This window comes from Carcharhinus amblyrhynchos, chromosome 2 (genome assembly GCF_965287045.1).
Source record: "Carcharhinus amblyrhynchos chromosome 2, sCarAmb.v2.hapA, whole genome shotgun sequence".
Lineage (NCBI taxonomy): Eukaryota > Metazoa > Chordata > Chondrichthyes > Carcharhiniformes > Carcharhinidae > Carcharhinus > Carcharhinus amblyrhynchos.
Window position 1 is genome coordinate 33716070 of NC_137325.1, and position 18070 is coordinate 33734139.

General features: G+C 41.6%; 1 protein-coding gene across 2 annotated transcripts in view; it reads right to left on the reverse strand.

Moving 5' to 3' along the window:
- carmil1 (capping protein regulator and myosin 1 linker 1) overlaps positions 1 to 18070 on the reverse strand; it is a 395677-nt gene that overhangs the window by 284377 nt on the left and 93230 nt on the right. For both annotated transcript variants that reach the window (XM_080204317.1, XM_080204310.1), the window contains exon 3: positions 16442 to 16492. In XM_080204317.1, the coding sequence (XP_080060443.1) occupies positions 16442 to 16492 (51 nt within the window). The remainder of the gene's footprint in view (positions 1 to 16441; positions 16493 to 18070) is intronic.

An 18070-nucleotide genomic window follows, 5' to 3' on the forward strand; every position in this document is an offset into this window, starting at 1 on the left:
TCCACCCAGGCCCTATTCCCATAACCCCATGCATTTACCCTAGCTGGTCCCCCTGACATTAAGGAGCAATTTAGCATGGCCAATCCACCTAACCCACACATCTCTGGACTGTGGGAGGAACCTGGAGCACTGGGAGGAAACCCACACAGACACAGGGAGAACGTATATAATCTGCACAGTCACCCAAGCGAGGAATTGAACCTGGGTCCCTGATGTTGTGAGGCAGCAGTGCTAACTGCTGTGCGCCCTTGGATAGTAGATGAGATGTTTGCACCAGCCAGCTATGAACAAAGGCCGATCTATTTGTGACTCCTCTTCTCTAACATTGTGCTAATTGTTCTATAGCTACCTGGTCAAAATACAATGGATTTTAACACAGGTGTTAGCTGAATAGCCCATCCTGAAAATAACCTGGCTACATGACCAAGACTTGAACTGTTTCAAATGCTTTGATATACAGCTTTTGTGTTTTATCTTCAGTTGTGGTTTAATCTCCAAAAAGAAACTGGACTCCAGACTAGCAGCCTGCCTTTGGTCTCAATCGCTCTCAGAGTCTGATTTTGAGAGGCCCCTGCATTTCATTGACAAAGGGAATTAATTTCCAGGATACGAGAATATTTTGCTGCATCTTCAAACGCAACTGATCAAGACCAGGAATTCTGCCATACAAAACTACCTGAAAAAAGTCTTCATTGGACATCAACTTATTGGAGTCTGGACTCAAGTGAAACCAAAATTCATATTTTTGTCACGATTTTGTTCTGAACCCCTTTCTTTCCCTTATCCCTCTTTTATTGTATGAATGCAAAAAGTGATGAACCTTGTGAAAACATAAGAACATAAGAAATAGGAGCAGGAGTAGGCCATCTAGCCCTTCGAGCCTGCCCCACCATTCAATAAGATCATGGCTGATCTGTCGTGGCTCAGTTCCACATTCCCGCCCTCTCCCCATAAACCTTAATCCCCTCGCTTATCAAAAACCCATCAACCCGCGTCTTAAAAATATTTAGCAAGGCAGCCTCCACCACCTCAACGGGCAGAGAATTCCAGAGATTCACCACCCTTTGTGTGAAGAAGTTCCTCCTCAACTCCATTCTAAACCGCCCCCTCTTTATCTGGAGGCTGTGCCCCCTAGTCCTACTGTCCTTTCTGAGCGGGAAGAGTCTCTCCACCTCTATCCTATCCATCCCATTCATCATCTTATACGTCTCAATGAGATCTCCCCTCATTCTTCTAAACTCTAACGAGTACAAGCCTAGTTTATTCAGCCTCTCCTCATAGCTCAACCCCCTCAACTCCGGCATCAGCCTAGTAAACCTCCTCTGCACTCCCTCCATGGCCAAAATATCCTTGTGTAAGTGCGGCGACCAAAACTGCACACACTACTCCAGCTGCAGCCTCACCAATGCCCTATACAGCCACAGCAAGACCTCCCTACTTTTATATTCAATCCCCCTCGCTATGAAGGCCAGCATCCCATTAGCCTTCCTGACCACCTGCTGCACCTGCAGGCTGGGTTTTTGCGACTCATGCACAAGGACCCCGAGGTCCCTCTGCACCGTCGCCTGCTGCAGTTTTTCACCATGTAAGAAATAGTCCTTCCTACCATTATTCCTACCAAAGTGGACCACCTCGCACTTGCCAACATTAAATTCCATTTGCCATTTCCTGGCCCATTCGCCCAGCCTATCTAGATCCTTCTGCAGACTCTCCACACCCTCCGCGCAATTTGCCATTCCCCCAATCTTGGTGTCATCAGCAAATTTCGACACCCTGCACTCGGTTCCCTCCTCCAGATCATCTATGTAAATGGTAAATAGCTGAGGCTCCAGCACCGACCCCTGGGGCACTCCACTAGTCACCAACCGCCAATCCGAATAGCACCCATTAACCCCCACTCTCTGCCTCCTATTTGACAACCAATCCTCTATCCACGCTAACACCCTACCCCCAACTCCATGCCCCCTTACTTTCTGCAATAACCTCTTGTGAGGTACCTTGTCAAACGCCTTCTGAAAATCAAGACAGACCACATCCACCGGCTCTCCTCTATCCACTGCCCTAGACACATCCTCATAGAACTCCAATAAATTTGTCAGACACGACTTCCCCTTAACGAAACCGTGCTGCGTCTGCTCTATCAAGCAATTCCCCTCAAGATGCCTCGCTATTTCCTCCTTGATGACGGATTCTAACATTTTACCTACAACAGACGTTAAACTAACCGGCCTATAATTCCCTGCCTTTTGCCTGGCACCCTTCTTAAACAACAGCGTAACATTAGCCGCTTTCCAATCTTCCGGTACTTCCCCGGAATCCAGCGACGTCTGGAAAATAACCACCAAGGCATCCACTATCACCTCCGCCATTTCTTTCAGAACTCTCGGATGCATTCCATCCGATCCTGGGAACTTGTCCACAATCAGTCCCTCCAGTCTGTCGAGCACCACCTCTCTACCTTCCCATGTTGTGTGTGTGTGTGTGTAAAATGAACCAGTCCTCCTATTTACTAATAGAGGATTGAATCACTCCAAAACTGAAGGGTTGGGGAAAATATGCACCACTTACAAAGGTGGTAATCAAAGGCATCGTTTTGCTTATAGGCAGGGAGAGGGAAAGTCAGGGCTGGGCTGGGCTATTAATTGACCTCCTGTTTGTAACAAATCTGAGGTCACTGAAGAGAAATAGTGAAATACTACCTGATTTGGGAAAAGAACCTGATCATTCTCTATCATTTCAGCATTCTGGGTGTACACACTGTCACCCACAAAACAAGTCTGACCAAGAATTGCTTTGATACAACTGCAAAAATCAAGACCCTCCAAACTCAAATAGTAATAACAATAATGTTTGTCATAGTTATTAATAGAGAGGATTTATTAACTCGACCACTTTTGTTTGGCACATATAACTCCAATGTATGAAAGGAATGCGTAGAAGTCAAGAAATTGGCTAAACAAATGGTTAAAACAGGATAGAAATACACAGGAAATATCGTTGTTTCGACAGCCATCCCCACACCATTACCATTTCAATGGAAAAGGTGGCAGGCAGCCAACTTGTATGAATCTGGCGAGTCCTCTTTCACAAAACTATGAACAGTTTCTCCGGGTGAGCTTCAAACGTCAATCTTTCAGGCAACAATGAGACATAGTGCGGAAGTAAGAATTGCTGACCCGTTGCATGTATTGAAGCCCTTCATATTGGGAAGCGTAGGAATCCATTGCATGAAAGAAGTAACAGAGATCCACACACAAAATGCACACCCCAATGTAATATATTCAAACTCGAACACAACAGAAAAACCTTCTCCCATTTGTTTCCTACCTATTGCCCCAAACTTGGGAAGCTTTAGCATCATGACATTTTTAAACTTTGTAAAGGCTGCTCAGGCTGATTAGAATAACGGGAAAGCAGCCTTTTCCAGCAGGATTGACATGAAATCTTCAGGTATTACTGCAAATGGAAAAAATGATAGGAGCATCTAATGACGTGTTTGTTTTCCTAATTTTCTTTGGGAAACATCAATTTCTTAATTCTAAAAATAATGAATTGAGAGGAAAAGGCTCTTGGCTGATTTTGGGAATAATTTAAATCTGAAGAGTCTGATTGTTCTCATATTGATGTGGGAAAGCAGCAAAACACGAGGATGGACGTGTCGAGTGACTAATGGCGGGAGCATGGGAATGGGGAAGTTTCATATGATGAAACCATCAGGAATGTAAAGCAACCAGCACTGACTAGTCCATTTCATGGTCCAGGAATTTTTAAAGCTTAAGTTCCATTTCGTGAATGTACAGGATAAAGAAAGGAAGAATGTATCAGTTGTTTTGCAGGTTTAACCGAAAGAAAAGTCCACAGTGACATCCCAAATGATACAAGATATATGCAAATCATACAAACTAAAAACAGGGCTCGTCACTTCCCAGTGGTCACAACAGGGATTCAATGAAGCTGGGAGTGGGCGAGGGGATGGCAGTGAAAAAGGGGAGTGAACCAGTCAGCTTAAATTCTGGAACTCTCTTCCTAACAGCACTGTAGGTGTATCTATACCACATGGCCTTCAACAGTTTAAGAAGGGAACTCACCACCAGAGTCTCAAAAGTAATTAGGAACAGGGAATAAATGCTGGCAAAGTACAATGCAACATATGGTAGTAGTTGTCACATCAGAAGTAGAACAATGTTCCTTTTAGCAAGGTGTATGAATTCCAGACACTGATTGAAAGACAATTTACATTTTAGCAGCGCACATGATACAGGTTCAAATAATTAGATGATGGGAAGTTCATGAACTGCGGAAGCAAAAATCATGTACAAGGTGATGATACCCCCACAGTATGAAAAAGGGCTCAAGTTCAAGTATAGCACATGGTATGTTTCTAAAAAAATTCATCACCAGAAGAAAAATACTGCAATTAGTCATCTAAATTGGATTTGTTGCTGAATTAAAGCTGGGCAGATTAATGTCTGATATCTGCTTAGGAATTTTCTCTTTGTTGTATCAGATTATGACTGTGATGCCAGTGGCATGGGGAACAGGAATTTGAATTAGTATTTCCATAATCTTTTACAGTCTTTTAACATGCAAAGTATGATTGTTGAGAGTGACAGGCTAACTTAATTCAGGAAACTTTAGTTGCTGAACAGAATAATTACTGGAAACATTAGGTTAGAATACAATGATGCTTATAATTTCCCTTTCGACCAGTACAGGAAATCCCCATGTAGGATTTCCTTCAAATAAAAAAAGTTTAGTCAATATTTTCTGAATATTGCACGGCAAATTTTAAAATTGAACCTATCAGCTTAATCAGTTTACATTCTGTTCACGCAATTGTGTAACTGCTTCCTTTAAGAAATTGTGTTTTCATTAGCCATGAACTGTATTTTTAAACAAATGTTTAGGCCTCTCATTCACTGACAAATGCCATCTTTAATAATTAAAGACTTATTACACCAATAAGCTTCCAAATACATTTCAGGAAACCCAAACAAAACACAAAAACAGTTCTAAAATTTGAGTTCTTTTATTGTAAATTAGAAGATTATGGGGGACTAACTAAGACATTCATGATTATGAAATGTAACAAGTAAATTGTAAAAAACGGCTTTGACTGTTGGGGAACTAGTAGCATGAGGGGCATAAACTCAAGACGGTGACAATGTTTCCATGAGAGGGCTATAAAGAGAATGGAATACTGTGTCACAAATGACTTGTGAGGCAGAGATCAGAAAGTTACTTGAATCTGAAATGGAAAAATTTACAAAAGAATGCACAGAAATGCAAAAATGCAGTGGTTAGCACTGTTGCTTCACAGCTCCAGGGTCCTTGGTTCGATTCCTGGCTCGGGTCATTGTCTGTGTGGAGTTTGCACATTCTTCTCGTGTCTGTGTGGGTTTCCTCCGGGTGCTCTGGTTTCCTCCCGCAGTCCAAAGATGTGGGGGTTAGGTTGATTGCCATGCTAAGAAATTGCCCCTTAGTGTCCAGGGATGCGTAGGTTAGAGGGATTAGTGGGTATAATATATGGGGGTAGGACCAGGGTGGAATTGTGATTGGTGCAGACTCGATGGGCCGAAGGGCCTCTTTCTGCACTGTAGGGTTCTATGATTCTACGATCTATGATTGAAAGGAGATAGGACTGAATGGCTAGCTGAAGGGCCATCACCAACCCAAATGCAATGTGCCAAACGAGGTCCTTCTAACTGTAATTTATATGATTCAAGATGATGCAATATACCGCTTCAAAACATCACAGCATTGCGAACACACTGTTGAATTGGCTTAATAGTTCAAAAGCCATACGCTCTGCTGTAATTGAGGTGTCCTCAAATTCCCAATGTTTTAAAATACTGCAATCGCCTGCAAGTATTACTTTTTTCTGCCAATAATTTTAACAGGTACTGAGGTTTAAATGAAAAAATTATAATTGGACTGAGGGCAAGAATCAACTTTGGCAGAATTATACACAGAATACAAGCCAGAGGCAACACTGGCCATAATCTCACCAAATGAGGCTGAGGTCAGTGATCAAGGAGTCCACCAAAAATGGCAGGGGACAAAACCTGCCCTACGCAGCACAAAGTTTGATGGAGGGATGCTTTGACAGAATGCTTAACTCTGGAAATTTGCTGATGCAAGAATAATTTTTAAATCTAGTTAAGTTTTACATTTCGCATTTAACTTCACATTAAGGTTAAAATTAAGTTTCTTTCACAGTTTTAGTCAGTTGTAAACTGGCTGCCTATTACTGGCAGCTGAACAGTTAATAAGTTACGTTTATTTATTAATGTCACAAGTAGACTTACATCAACACTGCAATGAAGTCACTATGAAAATCCCTTAATACTACTTTGAAAAGCTGCTTAATGCAAGGAATATAGTAGGAAGGAATTCTACACAGTGAGAGCAGAATTGCTGTCCCAGTTTTTACAAAACAAGGAGTGAGAGAATAGGAGACAATAGAATTGGACAGCAGATGTTTAGGAGCATTTATTAGGTGACTGGTTGAGTTTTAAGGCTTCTTTTTCTGTCATGGTTTAATCCTGGACCATGAAAGCACAAGTACAGTATTAAATTTATAGCTTAACTAGTTAAATTACTTAAAAAACTGTAACTGACTCTTGAATAAGACTTGAAGTAAATAAATAAGGCTGGTCTAAGACATGGCATCACAGGTTGTATGTCTATGCTGCAGAATGTGGGAGTTTAAGGACAGGGAGATTACCCTGAGCAAACAAGTCTGCAGGAGATGTCTCCATCTCAATTCTCTCTGGCTCAGAATCATTAAGCTGGAATGCGGGTCAGAAACACTCCAAATCATGAAAGCGGAGGGAGGAACTGAGCAGTTTATCCAGGACATACTCATGCCCTGGAGAAAGACACAGGTTCAGCAAAGGGAGGGTGCGTTGGATAGGGAAACAGGTTTTGCAGATTTAGGAAAAGTTAAGGAGGAGATCCCACGGTCAGTGATGTGTGCGATCGATAGGATGCACTCACCACCTGTAAGGATAAGGAAAAAACTGCAGGAAGGATAGACATAATGCACACCAAGGCACTCTGGCTCGGAAGACTGTCTTGAGGGAGGAAGAGCAGAATAGAATGTGGCAGTAATAGGGCACTCTTATAATTCGGGGATAATTTCTTATTCACTATGAAACAAGAACTCTCAAAGCCAGCATAAGAAATATCTCATGACAATCAGAGAGAAGCTTGGAAAGAAAGGGAATGAATCGAGATGTCATGGTCCATGCTGGGGCTACTGATGTAGGTAGGATCAAGGAGATGATCCTGGTGAAAGAACACCAGGAGTCAGCTCCAATTGAAAAGTAGGACCATAAGTCACGTGCAAGTTGGAATAGATGTAGACAGATCAGGAGAATTAACACATGGCTAAAGGGCTGATATGGGAAAGGGGGCTTCCATTTCATGAGACACTGACACCAATTCTGAGACAAGGAGGAGCTGTACCAATCAATCACCATTGAGTTGATTGTTTTTAGAATTTACAATCGCTGACTCCCATATTTAAAATGACTGCCTTATGTCAGTGTCCTGTACACCAAACTACTCTTTTTCAGAATAACAATTGAGAATCCCAGCTTCTTCAATGCAGCACGTCAGGAGACATTTTGTTTTAAATACAAAGTTAACTTTAAAGTTAAATATTTACTTTTGATAGTAGTGATCTCAGATTTACCTTCCTTAAAACAACTAAATCCAGAGATAGCAGAAGCAATAATACAGGATACTAAAGAACACAACAGATTGTAACAATATACTTCTGGGGCTTCTGATCCAAATCTATTCAAGACTGAGGAAATCAGCTCTTATTTTTGACTGTTACAAGCTTTGCATTTCAAAAAACTTGGGTAGATTTAGACCATTTACATGGAATTGGACCTCAACACCAATTATCAGTCTATTTAATTTCCTAATTTTTGCTCTCACCCCTTTCCCTCTCTGTCTCCCAGAACCATAATAGTGTTGACCCTTTCCTCCTTCCATCAACCTACCACCACATACAACAGAACATCCTCTGCCATCTCGAACATGACACCACTACTGTAGATATCTTCCCCACCCCTTTCAGCATTCCAAAGGGATCGTCCCTCCACGACAGCCTGGTCCACACTTTGTGGTTATTCACATTACTAACTCCCTTTCCTCCAATACCTTTCTGTGCAAGCTCAGGAAATACAACATCTGCTTTTGACCTCTCTTCTCACCATCCAAGTTCACAAACACTCCTTTCAAGTGAAACGGCAACTTGTTTGTACATCTTTCAATTCAGCAAACTGTCTTCACTCACTTCTACATCAGGAGACCAAACTCAGACTGAATGACCACTTTGCAGAACTCTTGAATTCAGTCCCAACCCGTGCTTCCAGTTTCTTGTCATTTGAATACTCCGACTTGTCCTTATCCTCCTGCAGCATTCCAATGAAACTCCGCGTAAGCTCAAGGACGATCTCACCTTCTGTCTGGCACTTTACAGCCTTCTGGAGTCAAAATGGAGTTCAACAAATATAAATTATAACCTCTGTCCCTCGTTTTATTTCACGTTTTGCAGGTTTGGTTCTCATGAATTTCTTTCTCAATTCCTTTACTTCATGTTGGGATGGCTGTTATTCCCCTTTTTCATTTGTCCCATTTCCTTTTACACCATGAAATCTTTTGTCATTGTATCTCCCCTGCCTTCCACATTACCACAGACTTTCCCTTTTTGTCTACTTCCTACACTTCCTCCCCACACCGTCCCTTCAATTGCTCAGAAACTTGAGACATTTTTAAACTTTTCTCTGTTCTGATGAAAAATCAGACCTAAAACATTAACTCTGTTCCTTTCTTCCCAGATGCTGCCAGAACTGAGTATTTCCTGCATCCTCTGTTTTTAAACCAATGACCATTTGGTTGACAATGAAAAAAAATCCGTAATTATGCCTGCTAGTGAAATAGGATTCATCAATACGAGGGGGGATTGCATTTCTGAAGTGGGCTTGGGGGCTTTGGGATGGAGAAGAGCCAGCTAGAGTTAACATTTTTGGGAGTATGATGGAGAGTGTCTCAGTATCTCACCCTGCATTGAGCTGATTCCAATACTACACCATTCATCCCTAATAAAGGAAAGCTCCATTCATGAAATGTGACATATCATCAGTACCATATTTAAAAGAAAAGTTGTAACCCAGTCTGGAACGAGTCAAACAGACAACTGACATCACAGATCCGAAGTCTGGTATATAATGGAACGGCTGATTTTTTTTTTGCCAGGATGATGGTAAAATTTTACATTTGATGTCAGTGCTGTAGACCAAGATGTGCAGTTGGAAAGAATTCTGTATTGTTATCACGGGGACGATTGAGTAATGTCCATGCCTTATCCAATATTTACAACAGGGTTCAATATATCTTATTAGGCAAGATTATTGTATCAGCACCTCTCACTTTGAAAGCAAACACTTTTGTCTAACCTAGTTGATAATTATGAACAATGCTGGATATTAAAATTACAAAGCTATTTGAAATGATTCGGAAACATCTGAAGGACATCATATCCAGCAATTTAGGGTGGTTAAATCAGCTGGTTCTTCTATCGCAAAGAAAGAGAATCACTAGATGAGGCCAGACATTCCATTTTTTGAGAGAACAAAGTCATCCAGCTGATTTTACAGTCATTCAAGTCTTGTGCCTATTTGTAACAAAAACAAATCTAAAACAAGACGTTCTAATCTCATAGAACGCACTCCATCTTGAAATAATATGCTGTTTAGATATTTTCAGATAACACTGTAGGGAAAAGATACATTCGCATTTTTGATCAACTATGGCCATTTTCCACAACTGCAACTCAGCTAGTCCCCCTCGTCTATAGCTCTGTCAGTCTTTGCTTTTTCAGGTGCATATCCAATGCCCTTTCAAAGGCCACAATTGACTTTGCTTCCACTACACGTTTGGGCAACGCAATACCAGGTCCTAACAACTTGCTTTTTCCTCAGGCCACTACTGGTTATTTTGCCATTTACCTCATACTAGCTTCTTCTGATTCTCAATTCTTTCACCAATGAAACAATTTCCCAATCTATTCTGTCCAGATCCCTCAATTTTAAACATCTCTATCAAATCACCTCTTGGCTTCTTTTTTCCAAGGCGAAAAGCACCAACTGCACAGAATCCCTCCGGTGCAGAAGGAGGCCATTCAGCCCATCAAAGAACAAAGAACAACCCAGCACGGGAAACAGGCCCTTCGGCCCAACAAGCCCGCACCGCCGCATCACCCTACACCTATTCTACCCTGCGTATCTACAAATAGAACCCCTGACTTAGCCAGATTCAGGGGAGAATAGTGTCAATTTGGTAAAACCAATCAGCCTAAGAGCACATCTTTGGGGTGTGGGAGGAAACCGGAGCGCCCGGAGGAAACCCACGCAACCACAGGGAGAATGCACAAACTCCCACAGACACAGGCCCAAATCCATGTATCTGCACAGCTAGCAGTGCTAGTCACCGTGCTGTTGCGGCTCCCGTCTACCGGTCCAGGATCAAGCACACACACCGACACGAAGTACTAGGCCACTCCCGGAACCTCCAGGAGCAGCCCACGCACGACCCACCGTGTGCATGCCCCTCGTTTGACAACGAGGTGGACCTCCACCTGCGGAGTGAAAAGACAAAAACGTTAATCACAAGCCTGCCTTTCCGGTGTCTCCCGAGGTTCTAACCCTTATTCAATAACCCCTACCATAACCCTCCATCCTCGTTTCACTCATGTGCCTATCTAACAAGTTTGCATCAACTCACCAACAGACCATCTCAACTACACCCACCTCCTCCGCCCTGTCCCTGTAACCCCAATGTGAAACCCCCAAACCTACACACCTTGGGACACTAAAGGACAATTTAGCAAGACCAATCCACCTAACCTGCACAACTTTGGATTGTGGGAGAAAACCGGAGCACCTCGAGGAAACCCACGCAGACATGAGGAGAACGTGCAAAGACCACACAGACAGTCACCCCAGGCTGGAGTCCAACTTGGATTCCTCGCACTGTGAGGCAGCAGTGCTAAGTACTATGAATCTGTATTACTGGAAGCATTCTCATAAATCATCCCATAACCTCCCTAAAACTTTCACATCATTTTTAAAATGTGATGCCCAAAATTGGACATAATACACATTGAAGGCCAAACCAAATGATACTCATCTAGTCAAATGGAGAGTATTCTATCACACTCAAGACTTGTGAATGGCACAAAAGCTTTCAGGAGGAAGGAGATACAGAATACTCAGACTCTGATTTGCTTTTGGAGCCACGGTTTCTCTACAGTTCAGTTCAATTTACGGTCAAAACGAGCTCCAGGCAGTTGTTGGTCGGGTGATTCAGCAATATCAAAAGGGTTAAATTCTCTCTTGTTGCCGATGGTAATTGTCTGCCACTTATCAGCCCAGGCTTGAATACTGTCCAGGCCTTCTGCATGCAAGCACTGATTGCTTTGTTATCAGAGGAGTTACAAATGGAATTGAACACTTTGCAGTTATCAGCGAACATCCCCACTTCTGTTCTTATAACGGAAGGAAGATAATTGAAAAACCTAAACATGGTTGTGCTTTTCAAACTGCCAATAATATCTTGCCAATGCTCACAGTTTAAACTAACATATGAAGACAGGTCGGTTGATTGTAACGGTGGAAAGTGACAAACAAGCAACTGTAACTTAAGCAAGCCTTCAGGAGAAACAACTGGAAAATGTAAAATAATATCAGCAGTCAGGCTGGTGATGCCTTTAGAGTCTAGTAATCCATTTCTTTCTTAAATGTATTCAGTGACTTGGTCTCCACAGCCTTCTGTGGTAGCAAATTCCACAGGTTCACCACCCCTGAGTGAGTAAGTTTCTTCTCATCTGAGTCCTAAATGGTCTGCCTGATATCCTAAGACTGTGACTTCTTGTTCTAGACTAGGAGAAACATCATCCATGTATCAACTCTGTTTGGTGCTGTCAGAATTTTATGCATTTCAAACAAGATCCCTTCTCATTCTTTTAAATTCCAGTGAATAGATACCCAGTTGATCCAATTTCTACTTGCATGACAATCTTGCCATCTCAAGAATTAGTCTGGTGAACATTTGCTGCACATCCTGTATGGCAAATGTATGTTTTCTTAGGTAAGGAGGCCAAAATTGCAGACAGTACTCCACTTGTGGTCTCACCAAGACCCTGTACAGCCGCTCCTCATATGACATCCTTGCTCCAGTATTCAGGTATTCTTGCAGTGAAGGCCAGCATACCATTTGCCTTCCTTACTGCTTGCTGCACTTGCATGCTTGCTTTCAGTGACTGGTTTACAAAGTCACCCAGGACCTTTTTATATATCAACATTTCCCAATCTATCAGCATTTAAATAGTTATCTATCGTTATGTTTCTCTGTCCGAAGTGGATAAATTCATACATCCACGTTTTACTGCATCTGTCACGTATTTGCATACTCACACATGTCTGATTGCCTGGAAACCCCTTTAGATCTCCTCAATACTCACAATACCATCTAGTTTGGTCTCATCAGCAAACTTGGGAATATTATGTTTGGTTCCCTCATCCAAATCAATAATATATATTTTGTTAATAGCTGGGAAAGATGCGCCAAGCACTGATTCCTGAAGTACCCTATTAGTCACCATCTGTCACTTTGAGAAAGGTCCATTTATTCCTGGATTGACAAGGGTAAGTAAAACACCATACCCTTATCTCAGCATCAAAAAGCAAACATAACTGAAATTGTGAATTGCTTCACTCATGTTCTCAGGCAGACATTAAAAGGTTTATGCTCAAAATATGCAAGTTGGGTGATTTGCATACAGAGTACAGTTTCACTTCAACTGCAGGAATAAATAGTCTCTGTCAAATGACTGGAGAGTTATTTAGAGTCATGGATGTTTACAGCATGGAAATAGGCCCATCAGCCCAACTTGCCCACGTTGTCTTTTTTTTAAATCCCTAAGCTAATCCCAATTGCCCGCATTTGGCCCATATCCCTCTATACCCATCTTACCCATGTAACTGTCTAAGTGCTTTATAGTCATTTGTTTCTTGAAAAACAAATTCTTGTTTTGAAAACTAAGGGCTACCAGGCCATTCTGTTAGAATAAAACTCGCCTTTTGTTTTCTACATTCCAGTGTACAAGAAAGTACGGAAAAAAAGAGCCGCTTCTTTCTCTAGAACAAAGAAGCTTTGATTCTGGTGCATTGTATAAAGGCAGCACATAATTTTCAATAACACTGAATGGTTCCAAAAATCCTGTACTCAACAATATCTACAGTGGCGTTTTTCATCAAATAAATGTTTACTCAAAAGGCCACATTCTTCATGCCCTGTGGTTTGTACTTTGTACAGTTCTGCAGAAAAGTCATAAACTTACATCTTTGCAGCATTTTGTCACATCTTCTAGAAGTCTGTGTTTCACACCCAATGAATTACTTCTGAAGTATGATCACATAGGCAAGCAAACGCAAAACCAATTCATGCACACTAAGAATCATCATCATAAAATCCCTACAGTACAGAATGAGGCTATTCGGCTCATCGAGTCTGTACTGACCACAGTCTCACCCAGGCCCTATTCCTGTAAGACCACACATTTACCCTGCTGACCCTCCTCAAACTAGGGTCAACTTAGCATGGCCAATCAACCTAACCCACACATCTTTGGACAGTAGGAGGAAATCGGAGAACAGAGAGGAAACTCACGCAGACATGGGGAGAATGTGCAAACTCTACACAGACAGTGACCTGAGGCCAGAACTGAACTTGGGTCCCTCGTCCTGTGAGGCAGCAGTGCTAAATTACATCATCTTCCATGCCAATTTAGCTGTAAAAATCCACAGGAATCACAGAAAACCAGATCTCCGACAGGTTTAGACTTTTTCATGCGAGCTAGGCCAGGAAATAACGGCCCATCTCTGACTGTGATTTGATTTGAATTATTACTGTCACGAGTATTAACATACAGCAAAAAGTATTGTTTCTTGTGCGTCATACAGACAAAACATACTGTTCATAGAGAAGGAAACAAGACAGTGCAGAATGTAGTGTTACAGTCATGGCTGTGTGTAGAGAGAGATCAACTTAACGTAAGGTAAGTTCATTCAAAAGTCTAACAGCAGTAGGGAAGAAGCTGTTCTTGAGTCGATTGGTAAATGACAGAGTCAATGGATGGAAGGCTGGTTTGCGTGATGGATTGGGCTACATTCACAACCTTCTGTAGTTCCTTGCGGTCTTGTAGGAGCCATACCAAGCTGTGATACAGCCAGAAAGAATGCTTTCTATGGTGCATCTGTAAAAGCTGGTGAGAGTTGTAGCTGACATGCCAAATTTCCTTAGCCTTAGTGTGACTTTAAGTGGATTTTGATTTAACAGCTTATCTAAAAGACAGCGCCAATGTAGTACTCAATCAGCACTACACCAAAAGTGTCAGCCACGGATAAAGGTTCAAACCATGAAATAAATTCACAAGTCACTGACTCAGGTGAAAGTGGTACCAAATTGGATAATTCGGCACTTAAAAACTGCCAAAGCCAGAGTTCCCACATTCAAGAATTTTCAAAACAGATGTTTCAAACAGAAGGTGAACAATGAATGCACACATCATTCAGTTGTCCTGAATGAAACCCAGTAAAAAGTCTGACAACACCAGGTTTTTACAGACTTTTTACTGTGTTTACGCCAGTCCAACGCCGGCATACCCACATCCTGAATGAAACCTCCAGGGTAATTCTATCTAATTACTGGTGCATATTCATTTAAAAATCTGCCCTTTTAATGCATTATATTAAAAATTGTCATTTCAATTTCTGCTCTGGATGCCAGCCAAACAGAAGAAGCAGTCACATTCTTTAGGATCTCTGCCTTCTACACAGGTAGAAACATTCCAGGAATGTTTGATCAAGCAGAATTCTTTCCAATCTCCGCTGCCAAAATGGCTTAATTTCTCTGCACACAAATTTACATATTATGGTGCAAAGGGAGAATATATCAAGATCCAAGATATATCACATCTTTGAAGAACAAAACAGGATAAACTTGAAACTTTTTCTACTATAACAAAGCATTTAGATGCTATGTTTTCAGTTTTATTATTGGCTAATATCAACAAGAGAGGATCTAACCATTGCCCCCTTGACATTCAATGGCATTATCATCGAAGAATCACTCATTATTAACATCCTGCAGGGGTTAGCATTGACCAGAAACTGAACTAGACTAGCCACATAAATACTGTGGCTACCAGGGCAGGTCAACTGCTAGAAATCCTGTGGTGAGTAACTCACCTTGTGACTCCCCAAAGCCTGTCCACAAGACAAGTCAGGAATGTGATGGAATAGTCTCCCCTTGCCTGGATGACTGTAGCTCCAACAACATTCAAAAAGCTTGACACCATCCATCACAAAGCAGCCCACTTGATCTTCACTCCTTTCACAAACATTCAATTGCTACACCACTGACGAACAGTGGCAGCCACAGAAGGTTCCTTAGGCAGCACCTTCCAAAACCCACTATCACTACCATCTAGAAGGACAAAGGATACCTGGGAACACCACCACCTGGAAAATTCCCCTCCAAAGCACTCACCATCCTGACTTGGAAATACATTACCATTCCTTCAATGTAGCTGGGTCAAAATCCTAGAAATCCTTTGTTATTAAAAGCGTGGGTGTACCTACACCTCCAGGCAGCAGCGCTTTAAGAAGGCAGCTTACCACCATCGTTTTAAGAGCAATAAATGCTGCCCTAGACAGCAATGCCCACATCCCATAAATGAATTAATTAGAGGCTCCATTGATGGACTTTATATAACTTGGCAATCTTTTCTAGGTGGAACCAGGGCTCTCTACTTTCATTTAACTATTAGGTTGAATATATTATATCATGTGAAATTCTATCTATCCGATGATTGCTGTTGATTTTGTTATTTTGTGAGGAAGTTAGAGGGCGGCTTTATCATCTTTTTTCTTTTCCCTTTTCTTCTTCTTTCTACTTCTTTTTCCTTTCTTTTCCAAATATAAGTTTATTAAATTGCTGAACAGCAAGCTATTTTCTGGAGTTATTCATTATCATTGCTTTAGAAATTAAAAGAAATAAATACAAAGAACCCTGCAAGCTTTAAAAGAGTGTCCGTCCTACCTGCAGTAAAATCCCAGCAGTGTCAGCTACCAGTGGCAACAGGGCTGAGAATGAATCGTGGGAATTTTAACCAGCTACTCACCTGCTTTCTGCAGCTAAGGCTAAAATCACACCAGACTATAGGATACACTTCAAGAATTTTGATTAAAGTTACAATCACAAAATCTATCCTTCTCAAGTCTCTCTATTTCTCCCCTCATTCCCAACACATTAACTGAAATCAGGATTAACAGAAGATAATCAAGAAGCAGTTTTTTTTTACCTTGGTGGGGATTCGTGCAGCCAAAAGAAAGACACGGCATGATGTCAGCACCTATAAGGTTAAAAAGGAAACAAAATTAGATCATGTGCATTAGAGAATATTCCACAAACATTGTGCTACTCCTGTTATATTTCAGAATGGTTATGTTCCTGAATATTAATACCAGTAAAATCAAGAAAGCATTCGCAGTCCTGCTGCACTGTCAACGCAAAGTTACTTCCCTGCGCACCAGTCTGCAGTAATTGTGTCAACACAAGTTGAATCCAGGAGTTAGGGCACATCTTGTTGTTGAAGTGAAGCAGGCAAAGTTTCCCAGAGGAAAGGATTTCACACTCTCACTTCAGAGACCCACATCAGGTATAACACCCAATTTATACTGCATAAGCTTAACACCAAAGAAAAAGCTTTTGGTGTAAATGTAATAAACTGGTGGTAGCATTAAACAGAAGTGAACACAGCCCTGAAGTTGTAAAAAGATCTGCCATTAACAAAGATGTAATCATTTACAGTTGATCAAATATTGGTTTTTAGCCATAGCGCAGATATCCCAAGTGCTGTTGTGGATAACCACATTCGAATAGGTTGTATTCACCCCAACAACTGCACTAGAACAAACACCTCGACTGGCTCTCCAATTCTGCACTCTGCAGCTTTTTCCTTTCATTTCCAATTCTGTAGCATTTGTGGCTGTGAACCAGTTTTGAGCCCTCCTTATTGGATTAAATGCTTTACTAATATTAACAAAAAATCTTGTATTTGCATAGCACCTTTAACATGCTCCCAGTGTATCAGCAAAAGAAATTTGATAGCAACCCACTTGTGACATTGGAACAGGGATTTTACATTTGCAAATCAGGATGGCTCCTGTTCTATGTTTGTATGTATATTCTTTAGTGTGACAACATAAGGTCACAAATGCAACATCATTACACTGTTGGTGTACAGTAGGCGAGTGGGCATGAAATCAATACGCTGCTCCACCATTCATGTAACAGCCATTGGGATTGTTAACAAGCCAACTGGCCAAAATGTGATGCTGCTAACACCATAAAGCAGTTGGGCTGGGCAGGTAGCTAAGAGTGGGGAGTCTGCTTTTCCACCATCTAAAATGAAAAACAGGAAAGGGGTGCCCTTTGAGCATCAGGAGACTCCCCCAAAAGAAAACGAAACCCCCATATTTTGTGCATCTAAACCTGGTCTTCAAAATCCAACCCCCATCCCTCCATGCGGATGCTATAGTTAGGAAAGCCCACCAATGCCTCTACTTTCTCAGAAGGCTAAGGAAATTCAGCATGCAAAAGTAAGGTCATCCATTTTTGTAGCAAAGTAAACTATATATTAAATGGTAAGAAATTGTAGCATGTTGCTGTGCAGAGGGACCTGGATGTCCTTGTGCATGAATCATGAAAAGTCGGTTTGCAGGTGCAGCAGGTAATTGAGATGACAAATTTCTTTATTTGTTCTTCTTTTGTCCTTCGTTGCTAGACGGCTGGAGTTTAAAAGCAGGGAGGTTATTTTGCAGTTCTATAAGGTGCTGGCAAGGCCACACCTGGAGTAGTATGCACAGTTTTGGTCTCTTACTTGAGAGATGTATACTGGAACTGGAAGGGGTATAGAGGAGATTAACTA